This window comes from Mirounga angustirostris, unplaced genomic scaffold, assembly GCF_029215605.1.
Source record: "Mirounga angustirostris isolate CCGP_5_RB_7025 unplaced genomic scaffold, mMirAng1.0.hap1 SCAF_1, whole genome shotgun sequence".
Classification (NCBI taxonomy): Eukaryota; Metazoa; Chordata; class Mammalia; order Carnivora; family Phocidae; genus Mirounga; species Mirounga angustirostris.
The window spans coordinates 70,347,853-70,362,234 of NW_026991709.1; the positions used below are offsets into that span (position 1 = coordinate 70,347,853).

The 14,382-nt window shown below is 40.5% G+C and overlaps 1 protein-coding gene across 5 annotated transcripts in view; it reads right to left on the reverse strand.

Annotated features, from left to right (window-relative positions):
* Positions 1-36: 36 nt before the first annotated feature.
* The window catches only part of PCYT1A (phosphate cytidylyltransferase 1A, choline), a 62,064-nt gene continuing 47,718 nt past the window's right edge, over positions 37-14,382 (reverse strand). For all 5 annotated transcript variants that reach the window (XM_045903074.2, XM_054504247.2, XM_045903075.3 and 2 more), the window contains 6 exons: positions 10,784-10,900; positions 9,730-9,881; positions 7,716-7,794; positions 7,140-7,282; positions 5,052-5,240; positions 37-4,173 (listed from right to left, as the gene is read on the reverse strand). In XM_045903074.2, the coding sequence (XP_045759030.1) occupies positions 3,967-4,173; positions 5,052-5,240; positions 7,140-7,282; positions 7,716-7,794; positions 9,730-9,881; positions 10,784-10,900 (887 nt within the window). In that variant the 3' untranslated portion in view covers positions 37-3,966. The remainder of the gene's footprint in view (positions 4,174-5,051; positions 5,241-7,139; positions 7,283-7,715; positions 7,795-9,729; positions 9,882-10,783; positions 10,901-14,382) is intronic.

Genomic DNA, 14,382 nt, shown 5'->3' on the forward strand with positions numbered 1-14,382 from the left:
CATGTATACCAGGTCAAAAACATAGGAAATGGAACATTAGGTAAAACAACTTTGCCTTTATTTGCCTAATGACAAAGGCCAAAATAACTGAACAAATTAATAACACTCACATAGGAAAACAATGTACTGAACACGGATTGAGGAAAATGCCCTATGGATGATGGCACTGGGGATGGGGCTAACATTCACATCAAGGCCAGTGTTTCTTCCCACACGCCCTTTTCTTTTCAAGATCCTCAATACAAAGCAACCAATCAACTCTCTGTGTTTAAAACAGTCAGTGCCCCCCTAAGAAGGGTGGGAAAGCCCTCTTTAAACCTAAAGGAACACAACCTGAGTCATCCTAGTATTAAACCTAGCACTTTTGTTTTCTATCCCAATCTGAGAATTAACATACAACTTTGGCAGACAGAAAATCTTTCTTCTTTCTTTTAAAGAAAATTAACTTTTAATAGTATAATCCTAAGAACATGTCCTACTTATTTGGAAAAATAGAAGCTAGGGACCACTCTTTATCCCATGACAATCTATTCTATGAGAGAAAACAAGAACAATCATTGTATGATTTTGAAAAATACAATCTTTAAAAATACCTATATTGGTAAGCTTTAAAAAAAAATACCATTAGTTAAAAACATTGCTAAGGGAGCTTTTTTTCCTACCTGTATTAGTTCAACTTCTGGTGAAAGTGTGTGCTGACAGAAAATGTAGAAGCTAAGGCTTTTAGGGAATTAAAGAAAAGCAGCAAAATATAATTGATTTGGAAAGATTTTAGACAGAGATCTAGAACAGGGTCAAAAAAGCAATGAGCTCCAGAATAACAAAAGCTACCCACAAATCAAGATAATCCGGAGAAACAAAAGCACTGTGAAGAACCATCTGGGGCGGGGGGGGGGGGGGGGGGGGGGGGGGGGGGGGGGCGCGCCACCGGGGGATGGAATATCCAGAGGCTGCCTGACCAGTTGTGTGGTCACAAGTAAAATAAGAAAAATCTAACTCGGGTGCTGGGTTATCAGCAATCTGAAAAAGTCAAAAGTTCTCTTGACCTCATAATGCTTCATATTTTTTCTTATTTAGCATCTTCAACCTCCTCCTATCCCCAGCCTTCTTACCCAAGCCTCAGCGAAATAATGGTCTTTGGCTCTAGCTATCAGAAACAGCTGCAGCAGTACAAAGAATCTGTTTCTACTCCTCTAAAGTTTCAACCTCTATTCCTTAGTGCTACTGAGTCTAGTGTATGAAAAGAGCAAACTTTCTGCCCAGCCATCTCAAGGTAAATGAAGTAGCACCTCCCCAGCACCAGCTCCTGGGTTTGTCTCCATTCTTCTGTCTTACAGACTGAGCTCTGAAGCCAACCAGTGTTTAAGGCTCTCCCATCTCTGCTACATTTGGCTTATTGCTTTGTGTGTGGGATTCAGGGAAATAGCTAATTAATATTAATATTAGAAATCAATATTAATAGTTAATATTAAAATTAATAATAGAAGATTTACAGATCACAGGCATGGTCATGGTAGGCAAACCACTAACTTCATTTAATTAGGCACAAATGATCAAATAACACATCATCCCAACAGCTTCTTCCCTCCACACATCCTTGTCCAGCACCTAGGATCACATTTATCCCAAAGTAGCTAATATGCCACACAATAAAAGTTTTAGCCTTAAGTCAAAATTATTTGAGGATGCACTAGTGTTAGGAGACTGAGGCCACAGAGGCTCATCAAAAGGGGTGAGAGGGCTTTCCAAGCACTTGTGCATATGCTGGCCCTGGCGGTCTCACAGAACTTATTAGCAGAGCGGTTATATTCCAAGGGCAGGGAATGCCCAAAGTAGCCCATTGACAGAGCAGAGGAAGAGGTCCAGACAGTAAACTTGAGAGGAGTGACATGCAGGGAGGAAAACCACATTCTGAGCATCTCCCTTGCCAAATACACTTGGCCAATATGTACTTTGAGGGAACAGGTAGGTGACCTTCAGTGATGATTTCATCATCTTTCTATACCAGGGAGAATAAGACAGAGATAGGCAGAATGCCCAAAGAGGGAAGACTAAAGCAGAAAAGTTAAAATATGTGATCCTACGAAGCTGGTTAATGTAGGAAAACAAGAACTTGAACTGTTTCAAAAAAAGGATTCCAAGTCAAAGCTCATGTAAACCATATTTGATAGCAAAAATAGCACTTCATGAGAAGAGTCAGAAATGTAGTTTACATAAGCCGTCAGGACAACAAGAGATTTCCCTCTCTTTGTCTCTACTCTGTCTCTCTGGGTGATCGGAGTTTTAGGAAACCAGGTAGTCCTGCTGTGCAAGCAGGCAGTGATTCTAGCCTCTGATCCTCAGGCAGAAGAGCAGGTTTTACCAGAAAGTATTTAGGGAAGAGACTATGAGATGCTTACAGCCCTAGCATAGGGGCAAGAAAAGATAAAATGCAGTTTTCTTAGCTGAAAACACCAAAACTCCACCCCCACAAGGGGTATTTATGAGTGACAGGGTGGGGCCTGGACATAAGCAATTTTACCCCTGAACCCAGCTACAGGATTATTGAAGATGATGGTCTGCTCGGTCATGTAGCTGCAGAATGCTAGAGGCTTAAAATGAGCTCGTACTCAACTGCAAGTGTTAAGCTTCAGCAACTCTGATGTGGAATATAAGTGACGAATCCTCCTGGGCAACCTAACAGGAGAAGTGGGACCATAACCACCAGGCACACGTGGGAAAGGGAGAGAACCTGCCATTCTCTTGTAATGTTTTGTGGCCTGCTGGAGGGGCAGCGGAGGGAAGTCCCAACCACTGCAACCTTCAGAGGAAAAGAAACACCACCTGGAGCATTAGTTCCAGTTAAGAACATTCTTAAGAAGGACAGAGTTCAAGATAAGGCTTTAGGGGGGGGGGGGGTGTTTCTTTATACTTTTGTGTTTAAATTCTGTGCAAATCTCTCTAAATATTCAATATGGCTTTGAGCAACATGGATTAACAGATCATGTTCAAACTGCAGACATTTACAAAGTATCCTCTGTAAAAAGCTAGGTAATAAGCACTGAAATAGCAGGGCCAGGGACTTACACCCAGATGGGAAAATTAACCTAACCTGATCCTTTATAGGATTGAGTACTGTCCCACTCCCCTCCCCAATCACAATAAACCTGAAAGTGTTCCTTCCTTCAAAGGTAGACTGTAGGAAAGAGATTGACAAGAGTTCCCAAATAACTGGGCAACAGAGTTTTCTGAGAAGATGAACACAGCAGGAAAACCGCAGCTGATGCCATGTGGTCTGTCCCATCCACATCAGTGTCTTTCCATGGGCCCCATCGGGTCCAACAAGAAACTCCTCAGGGAGTAAGAAAAGTTCGGCTCAGATCTTCTTCTCACAGCCACATTGACACATGTGCCAGCAATTCATTGAGGGGGTTTGTGACTGAGTTTACTCAGCTTTTAGCTTTTTTTTAAGGACACCAAAATTATGCTATTTCCCCTCCCCCTGAAATCACTCATCAGCATGGCTCATTGCTTGAAGGACTTGGCAAGCCACCAACAGAAGGCAAACACTATAGTGTATCAGGAAGAAAAGGCCTCTGGGTAATACACCACTTCCTTCTGCCCACTCCTCAGGGGCAAAGAATTAGTTCTACTTACAACATTTGAAAGACGAATTTTTAAAAAATTAATAAAAATGACAATTTCCCTGTCAAAATCACATGAACATAAACAGTAAAGCAAAGTCTGTAGGGAGGGTATATGGGTGCAGAACAGGTTTCTGAGGTGTAGTCAGCCTCTTTCTTCGTGTGGCTAGGTGATGTCTCTTGGAGGATGGGCTGCTGATCCCATCCTACACCCTCCTGCCCCAACTTTCTTTCCTTTGTAGCTGTCCTTAGGTTTAGTGTTGGAATCACAATTTGAAATTCAACAGAGAGCTTCCAAAGGTGATGGGACAGAGGGAGGGAAGAGGAAAGGAGGGATGAAAACTTAGTCTTCTTCATCCTCACTGATATCATAGGCTGCAGCCTTGTGCCTGGAAAGGTTTGCTGGGGAGGAAGGCGGGGAAGTCTTGCCAGAGAAGGGCCATCGAAAAGACGGGGAGGGGGAGCGTTCCCGAGTGGGGCTGCTGCTGGGACTCTGCTTTGGACTGATGGCCTGCAGCATCCGGCCTTTCCCCTCTTTCAGCATATGTTTCTAGGGAGACCAAAAGGAAGAATTAGAAGAAACCTAGGGATCTTACTAAATCACCATTGGAGGATCTGAGACTTCAAATTATCACAAGTGCCCTCTGCAATGTCAAAAGTGATCAAATAAGCTAGGGGAGGGATATATCTAAAATTTTAAGCAATTTCCTCCCTAAAGTAGTCCACACTATGCTACTTATCTAAGGGTTTCCACACGTTATCTGCAGTCACCCAATTCTCGACTTCTGTGTCAAAGGAATTCTTAAATGGCTACTTGGTCTGCAGTCCAGGCTCCAGGCAAAAACAAAGGAACTAACCCAGACAAAAGAGTACCTATTCTAGTTTTAGAGCTCTTTGAAAAGGAAATTCTATATTCTCCCTGAATAATCTGTTCTGGTATCAAATACTTTCACAGTTAGATCCTTCCAGATATCCTAGGGCCCATTTGCTAAATAACTACATTCACCTTCTATTTGGCTTGAAAAGATCTTGTTACTCCTCAAGGACAGAACTCTAACCTCAGGCAGCAGCTCTGCAGCAGCTGTTTGTAATGGCACAGCTTTCTTTTTACTGTTCTTCATTCTTTCCTTTCCTTTTTATCTAAAACTATAATACAGAAAGAAGCTGGGCAAGGTTACTTGCTTATCACCAGATTTGGAGGTTGACAGCTGGCAAAATTATTTAGGAGAATATGTAACCTCTTTGCGTAACGATTTTAAACAACTTTTTGGGGATAGTTGAAATATAGTTCAGCCCAATATAAGGAACAGATTAGATAACTACTTAATGTTGATGTCCCTTTCTATAATGCTATAATTCTTTCCACAGCATGAAAATTCCCTAAATTTTCCTGAAATTCCCTAAACTGTCCACCAGGAAAGAACATACCAGCGCTCCTTCTGGACCAAACATTTCCAGGAAACTTCCAATGAATTCTCGGGATTTCTCCTCCCATTTCTGAATGAGATCAATGCTTTTTTCCTCGACCTTCTGAACAAATTCTTTTGACTTTTCTTCCACATCTTTCACTTTCTTCTTTACTTTGTCAACCCGCTCTTGCAAGTGGTATTTCTTCTCCTAAGTAAAGAAATAATTGTTTTGAGAAATAATACTCTGACCTCCATTCCAAAGGGAGAAGAAGAAAAAAGTATTTCAGCACTCTACTGACACTATTTCCAGTCATTAGAATTTCACTTCGCCCTAATCTATCCCTTGTTTCTCTAGCATAATAACAGATTAAATATACTCTGGATGGTCATCTTATATGAAAGTGTGATAATCCGAACATTGTAGAAGCCTGGACTAAACTAAATATATAGAGTATGCTCAGTAACAGATGGGCATATAGCCAAATGAAGTCAGATTTTTTAAGACTACATCAAAAATTAGTGATGTACAAGACGTTGGCTAACTGAACATAATAATTAAAAAAAAAAAAACCATAAACTTGGAACATAAACATGCCCAACATAACCCAAACCCCATTCTAGATGAAGATACATAAGGCGCCACAGGATTACTGCACAATATTGCCAAGAATAAGACAACTATAATAGGTTGAAGTAGCAGATCTTTTACTTAATTTGCTTATTGTACTGGATGCTTTCTATCATTGGCTTATGCTATGATTTTAGAAGAGCTGTTTGTTTTATTTTTTAGTATTTAGAGATCTGTTTGCTCATTTGCAAAATGAAGATGATACTCTATGGTCCTACCAGCTTCCCTAACAGAAGGGAAAATGGTATGAACCCTCTGGGGGTGGGGGGAGGATGTTTAGCCAAAGGAAAAGTATTTTCATAATTTCCAGATCATAAAGGGGAACGGGAATATGTTTAGTATTTTTAAACACCTGAAAAAGATTCTGTAGTAGGTGGTTAACAAAAGCTAGGGTTTATCTGCAAAGATAAACACATTTCGATGAAACCATTTCATCTATTCATTATTCACACAACTGGCAGCAGGTAAGGGAGCATGGTAAGCTACTTGTATAGAATTATAGTTAGCAGCTTTCTTCTTTTATTTATTTTTATTTTTATTTTTTTTTTAAGATTTTATTTATTTATTTGAGAGAGAGAGTGAGAGAGAGAAAGAGCACAAGAGGGGGGAGCAGGAGAGGGAGAAGCAGACTCCCTGCTGAGCAGGTAGCCCGATGCGGGACTCGATCCTGGGACTCCAGGATCATGACCTGAGCCGAAGGCAGTCGCTTAACCAACTGAGCCACCCAGGCGCCCAGCTTTCTTCTTTTAAAATCAACTTTATTAAGATAAAATTTATATACAACATGTATAGCAGTTTGTTTCTAAAAGGCAATATTAAGCTAAGATACACTTTGCTTTCATAAATCAAATTTTAAAACCTAGGTCCACATGCCCTGAGAAATTGCATGGAAAATGTTGTGTGCCACTATCCACACAGGGAGAGGACCCACAACTTTCATTACATTTTCCAAAGACCATCGAATCAAAAAAAAAAAAAGCTGTTTTAAATATATTTGATATAAATACTGTACTATGTTAAGTAACATATTTTTTTTTTGAGATTTTATTTATTTATTTGACAGAGAGAGACACAGCGAGAGAGGGAACACAAGCAGGGGGAGTGGGAGAGGGAGAAGCAGGCTGCCCGCTGAGCAGGGAGCCCAATGCGGGGCTTGATCCCAGGACACTGGGATCATGACCTGAGCCAAAGGCGGATGCTTAACGACTGAGCTACCCAGGCACCTCGAGTAACATATTCTTATTTAATTGGCTGTGTGTCTTTATATCAATGTGTTGATACTAGACCATAAAGGCAGAGAATGCCTCTGTTTTATTCTTTTTGTAAAGAGCTTAGCACAGTGTAATCAGCAAAGAGGCATTCATTGAATTTTGGAGGTGATAATTACAGCAGACTGAAAAGCAACTTTAGCTCAGATAAAGTAGGAGGCAAACATGTGTCCTATAGGGCCAGGGAACTCTGGGATGAAGTCGAACTCACATTGATAAAGCTGACATTGAGCTCCTTTGCTGTGTAGCCCCTCTGTAGGTTCCGTCGGGCATAAACATCATAATCCCGGACAATTCGGGTGATGATGTCTGATGTGGAGATACCTTCTGTCCTCTGTGTTGGTGCAAACATACCTAATCCAAGAACACATACAAACACTGTGACATTCTGGTTAACCCAGGCAGTAGGACTAGATGGACACTGGGAGCAACATTCTTTTCCTCAAAAAACGATCTTCTAAGTGAAGTCTGGAGATGCTGACATACAGGAAGAGGACTGAATCAAAGGCTAGGGGTAAGGAAAGGAAGAACTATATGGCCCTAATATTAAAAAAAAATATGGGCCTGGGAGAGAGATTCCTAAAATTAAAAGAGATATCAAAAGTAGATGTTTAGACTGAGAATTGATGGATATCAGTGCTATGCTCACATAAACATCTTAAGTGTGACTGAAAGTATATTGAATTTCTAAGTGTATAAGTTTTCCTCTGTAAAGTAGCAATGTCATTAAATCTCTGTTACTGCCCCTGAGACTCCATAAAGTGAGGATGTACATCAGCTTACTCACCTGCTTCCTTGATGTGCTTATAAACATCATCGCTCCCAGCAGAAGAATAAGGGATGTCATCATGGGCTACAAAATCAATCTGAAATAAGGAAAAATCACGTAAAACCCAGGATCACTGCCATCAAAAAGAACCAGTAAATATTCCCCCAGAAAATACTCTTCCAGTAAATACTCCCCCAGATCCAGATAAAGGACAAGGGGAGGCCAGGCCTCAAATGGACTTTTTTTCTTTATCTCTCTTTGCTTTGCTTCATAAATTCTGTGACTCATTCACAAGCCACCCAATCTAATTATTTATCACTCATAAATATGAAGTTGACCAGTTTCTTTTTTTAGCTAATTCTCCTGGTCTACTGGAAGCGCTACCCTCACACTGCACACCAGTCATCACGCTGTAGTAAACACAACTAGAGGATTTGCTGGTGTGTTAGTTAGTGAGCGGAGCTGAGGAAAGAAGAAAGGAAATCTCCCCATCCTCCTGGGTCTATAAAGATTGGTCAAATAAGAGTTTCTAAAAATATGCAAAAGAGGTCACTTCTTCCTTAGCTGGTTTTTCTCTCAGTCCATGAGATGAGTGGGAATATAAAAATAGCAACCAAGAGCCCTTTTACTAGAACAGATACATCTATACTCCTGAGGAATGTAAAATTCAAAGCCATAAAAGACCTTTAGGTCTGGGGCTCTATCATTTTACTACTGTCAATACCTCTTGCAACAGTGAAAAGAGATCAATAGCACTGGGATCAATAATCTTTCAGAGAGATATGCTAAGGTCATTCCTGAGTAGGCCATATGCCCTTTACTAATGTAATTGCTAATACAACTACTATACCTAATTCCCAGAAGCCACTGTAGTGTGAAGCATGTCTATCAAGAATGTGTCAGAGACTCTCAGCTAACATCCTGATTACCTATGAACAATTTGTCAGGGATCGATAGGCAGCAAACTGAAAATAAGAATGGTGGCCAAGTAAGACTGCTGGCTGAGGATTCACTGCTAACAAAGGAGAAATGGGAAGTTAAAAGTTCCTCTAACCTCTTCTGCCTGGGCCTGCCTGGCTGTGGTTGCTGAGAATAATCTTATTCATCACCTTTGGTACCACTGGCTGTCAAGTATTGATATAGAAAAGCTAGAGAACTATAAAAGGTCTGTCCTAATCCCAAAAGTTTTAACAAATACCCTTTAGCTTCAGGCCTACCCCCAAGTATTGCTTTTGAAGCACTTTGGCTACTTTTGTTCTTTCTGCCTCATCGAACAACTCACCTTTGACATTCCACATACCCCTGCTGAGAACTGACAATATGCTTGCTGGTTCCTCAAGCTTGGGGACCTCGACCTGACCTGATAAACCCTTCTCACCTTTTATACCCGCCATTTATAGGAAACTTGTTTCTTTAACATGTGAGAATTAAAAGGAGTGAGGGGTTTTATACTACTAACTCAATGAGCAAAAGTGGGAAACCTCCCAGTTTCTGATCCCATACAACTTCTAGCCCAAAATCAAAGCCCTGAAACTAGATTTAAGTCAGCATAAGAGAAGTCTATGTTTCCTGGAACTCCTTGAGAGCATAGCTGAGGCTCTGTATATTCTAAAGGACCGTATATTCTAAAGGATTACTAATAACACATTCATAGTGTGGGGGTATAAAAATCACTTAACTGAAGAGTTCAGTTTCTAGCCCTGCTACTGTGTATCCCAGACCAGGTCATTTGGTTTCTCTGGCTCTGTTCTCATATGTATAGTTGAAATAATAGCTACCCAATAAGATTGTTTTGGGGAGCAAATGAAATATTAATGGATGTAAAAGTGCTTGTAAACCACCAAACCCCATATAAATGTTAGGGATGATTAGTAGCATTAGTAATATCACTGTCATCTCTTCTATGTGAAATTTACATAGAGCATAAAATAAAATTTAAAAAAGGCTAGTGGAAAACTACCCCAAGCCCAGAAGTCTTGAGGGTTGAGGGAATTCCAGAACAAGGAATGGGACCATGTGCTGAGTTTCTTACCCGGTGTTCTGCCAGGAACTCTGGTGTCAGGGTCCAGGGGGCATTCCTCACCACCTCATCCACATAGCGGCAGTGCTGCACTGCATCATAGCGCTCATTTTCATTCATCACCGTGAAGCCTTTGAAGTTGTGCGTAAGTTCATCGCTGCAAACTGAGTTCCCACGTCATAAAGTTGTAAGTCCAAGTCCCTTCGCTTAACCAATCCTCAGTCACCAACCTCTCCCGTTTCCTAGGACTACAACCAATCTTCCCACCCGGAGAAGAATTTTCTGGATACAGCTCAGTCTGAGTAACAATGCTTTTCCTAATCCAAGATACATCTTCAAGACCAATGCTCAATAAAAAGCATGTTCACACTTTGTGGAGAGGAGAGGATACAACAAGGGCCTAAAATCTTTGGCTCTGAAATTAACCTGCTATGAATTTCTGCATCACTTAAGTTTTTAAAAATGTTTTCTTATATTTTCCTAAGACTGTACTGGACCACATAATATTTGCTTAACAGACTTTTGCACTTCAGTTGATTCAAAATGATAAACAGGGATGCCTGGGTGGCTCAGTCAGTTGAGCATCTGACTCTTGGTCTCGGCTTGGGTCATGATCTCAGGGTCCTGGGATCGAGACCCCTGTTGGGCTCCATGCTCAGCACAGAGTCTGCTTGTCCTTCTCCCTCCCTCTCTGCTTCTCTCTCCTCCCACCCCCCTCACACACTCTCTCAAATAAATAAAGTCTAAAGGAAAAAAAAAAGACAAACCGAAATCTAGAATAAATGCTGTTCTTAAGTAGGCAATAGGGGTCACTGCTGCTCCCCAAACTACAGAAACTCAGCTAAAAACAGAGATTAAAAACTGGACATCTCAGGTCAAAGAGCTTGGAGCTTCTCTCACCAGGTTTATATAATTCATATACTTCATGTTTTAGAGAGGCTGTTCTATATTCCTCATTTAAAAACCAAACCAAGAGCCAGTATTCATGTTACAAGAGGAGAAAAAGGCTACTATAATTTTTTTTTTTTTTCTGGAAAGCACCTAAAGTCATCAGATGTTTTCTTACCTCCTACAATGAGGTATGTATTAGGGAAAAGGTTCTTTGCTTGCATCAGAGCCCGGGCATGACCACAGTGAAATAAGTCAAATATTCCATCGGCATAAACTCTCACAGGCCTATCACCTAAATCCAAAGGAAAGAATTTATTACAAAAAACACACTGATTCAATACTTCATATTTGACAAATAGAAATGGCACTGTGTTCCATCCTTGCACATCCCTTTCTCAAGGTGTTCTCTGGATATTCACCCTAATGGAAGGATGGGTTGGGGTTGTGAGGAATAATATCACAGACTTCCTTGGCTCCAAAGACTCTTTTTGGACATCACATCCATTGACTCTCTGTTAGCCTGATTTCATCAACCTGCTTGTGTAACTGGATTTCATGATTGCTTTTTCTTGAAGTTATTTTAGAAGTGAATGAGAAGGGGCGCCTGGGTGGCTCAGTCGGTTAAGTATCTGCCTTCAGCTCAGGTCATGATCCCAGGGTCCTAGGATCGAGCCCCACATCGGGCTCTCTGCCCAACAGGGAGCCTGCGTCTCCCTCTCCCTCTGCCACTTGTGCTCTCTTGCTTGCTCACTCATGCTCTCTCTCTCAAATGAATAGATAAAATCTTAAAAAAAAAAGTGAATGGGAAGAGTTACATAACATATATGTCCTAAACTTCAAAATCCTCACCTTCAGCTTATGCTTAAATTTCAGTCATGTTTAAACAGAGTATCAGTTAAGCTATACTCTTGCTGCTTGCTCTCTCATTTTCAGGCTGCCTTGATTACTAATAACTAAGCTTTGCTTTGAAAATAAACCTCCCTCCAATTGGCCAGTGAGTAAGAAGTGATCCAGAGAGGTGAGACAGGGAAGATGAAAGGGTGAAGGTATCAGTTACCAATTTATTGCTTCTCAGTCCCAGTCACCCTCAATACCTGCTCTGTGATAACAGATGGGATTCCTTCAAGTATTTCTCCCTGACAGTGAGCGTGATGTTATACTTTCTCAGTAGAGGTGATATACTAAGTATTTAAAAGTCAAATATCAATCTTATAGGACTTTATGTTAGAGTTTTTCCTCTTCTCTCCATTAGGGAGAATAACAGAGAACAGATTGTCTATTTTTAGTAGTAGTGGACTATGAAAGAAAATCCAGGTAATGAATGATCTCTTGGGGGCACAAGACTAATACCGAAGCCAAACAAACACACTGAGAATGGATTTGACATAATGCTTCAAATAATAAATCTAACAAGTCCTAGTAACATATTCCCATATGTGAATAAAAGAAGAGTATTTAACTATAGCAGCAGAAAATAACAGTAGGAGCAGCTACATGATTCTGGGAAAGAAGGGGAGCCTCATCAGATATACCATACTGAAGGTAGGGGTAAGATACATCTTCTCCTTCCTGTCTTGAGGACAATGGATCAAGGGGGAGAAAACTGGTTCTCAAAAGGTCTGTGGACTTTTCTTTCCAGACAGCCGTATCGATAAATAACTAGCTTTTAAACTGAGAAATCATACACTGGGGATAGAAACATAAATTGGTAACTCTTTTAAGGGCAATTAGAGGGGTGCCTGGGTGGTTCAGTTGGTTAAGCATCTGCCTTTGGCTCAGGTCTTGATCCGGGAGTCCTGGGCTGGAGCCCCGCATCAGGCTCCCTGCTCAGCAGGGTGTCTGCTTCTCCCTCTCCCTCTGCCCCTTTCTTCCTTCTCCTACTCGTGCGCCAAGCATGCACATGCTTTCTCTCTCAAATAAATAAATAAAATCTTTTAAAAAAGGGCAATTAGACAATATCTATCAAAAGATAAATGCTTTTACCCTTTTTTTCTGGAAAGTACCTGAAGTCATCGGATGTTTTATCTCCTACAATGGCCCAGCTACACCTACAATGGCCCAGCTATTCTAGTTCTAGGAATTTTTCTCACAGATAGATTTGTAAATATGTATGTTATTCATTGCAGCATAGTTTGTAATAATCAAAGTTTGGAAACAACCTAAATCTCAATGGAAGGACTGAATGTACCATGATACACCTACTAAAAGGGTGGGAGGGAGGGACAGTGTGTGGCTGTGAGATAGTGATAATAGGAAGACATTTCACTCTGTACTCTATTTGTACTTTATTAATGTTAGGCCATGGGAATGTATTGGTTTATAATATAGGAAATTAAATTTTTAAATAAAACAGATATGCCAATATAACGAAAAACAAGTAATATAATGGATTTAAGAGTCAGAAAAATTACAGCTCCAACTTAACCACCAGCCTCCTTCCTCTGTAATCTTAACCTCTTTAAGACTCAGTTTCCTCATCCATAAAACAAAGCAAAAGAAAACAAAATCTGAGGAGCCTAATCTGTCTTCTACATCCTAGAAATCATAACCATGAAGTAACTAACATACTTCCATCTTTCCTAAACAAGTCCAGCATGACTATGATCTCACTTTTTTTGATCCTAAAAGACAAAGCATAGAATACAAAAATTAAGAATATTTTGTTGTTGTTTCTTTGACATTAGCGTATAGCATGGGCAAAGCGAGATGAGGGTGGTGGAAATAGTACAGTAGTACAGAATGCTGTTGATCTACTGGCTGTTTGCCAGGGTTAATCAACCTGTTATCAGGCCAAGTCACCACCGAACCGTTTCTCAGACCAAATTCCAGATGTGCTTCTTGCCCTCTTCAGTGTTTCCCCAGCCTCCTAAACTCTCAATTCCCCATGACTTACCCCCAAGTCTTTAGCAAACCCAGGCTAATATAGTAACCAAATGGCCAGAAAGGAACACTGTTGAATAAGAAAATGTGGGGAAAAGCACGAGTTATTCATTCTCTTACCAAGTGTCTACTGGCCAGGATGACCAAACCCTGATTTATATATTGTCTCAGCTTATTATTAAGAGCAACCCCCTTTCACTTTCAAAATGGTCCTGATTTGTTTTATAAATTATAGTCCTTGCACTACTGTTGGCTAAATAAATATGTTTTCCTTTAGGCAGAACAGGTCTGTGTTTCAATTTACTGCATCTTTTGATATATTCTCTCAAATACCTATCACCAAAACTTTTGCCCCTAACAGATTCCATTGCCCTTCAGACTTTGCCTTTTTTTTCCCTTTCTCCTAGAAAACATATTGCTGACTTTTTTCTTTCATCTTCCAAAAGAAAGAAGCTTTTCATCTTTTAAGCTATATTTTTTTTCCCTCTGGGTAGTGAGTTTTCTCCTAGATTATACCAACTCCTTTCTTGTATTCCCTTAACCTCCCTACTGAAGACATGGTGTTGGGGGGGTGGGGTGGGAAGGATGACCCTTGTACAAGTTATTGGTTTAAAATTCACTAATCAGGGCGCCTGGGTGGCTCAGATGGTTAAGCGTCTGCCTTCGGCTCAGGTCATGATCCCAGGGTCCTGGGATCGAGTCCCGCATCGGGCTCCCTACTCCTTGGGAGCCTGTTTCTCCCTCTGCTTCTCTCTCTCTCTCTCTCTCTGTCTCTCATGAATAAATAAATAAATAAATCTTAAAAAAAAATAAATAAATAAAATAAAATTTACTAATCATGGCATGTGTAGATTCTTTATTAGTTTACTCCTTGTCCAACACTGGCATGAATAG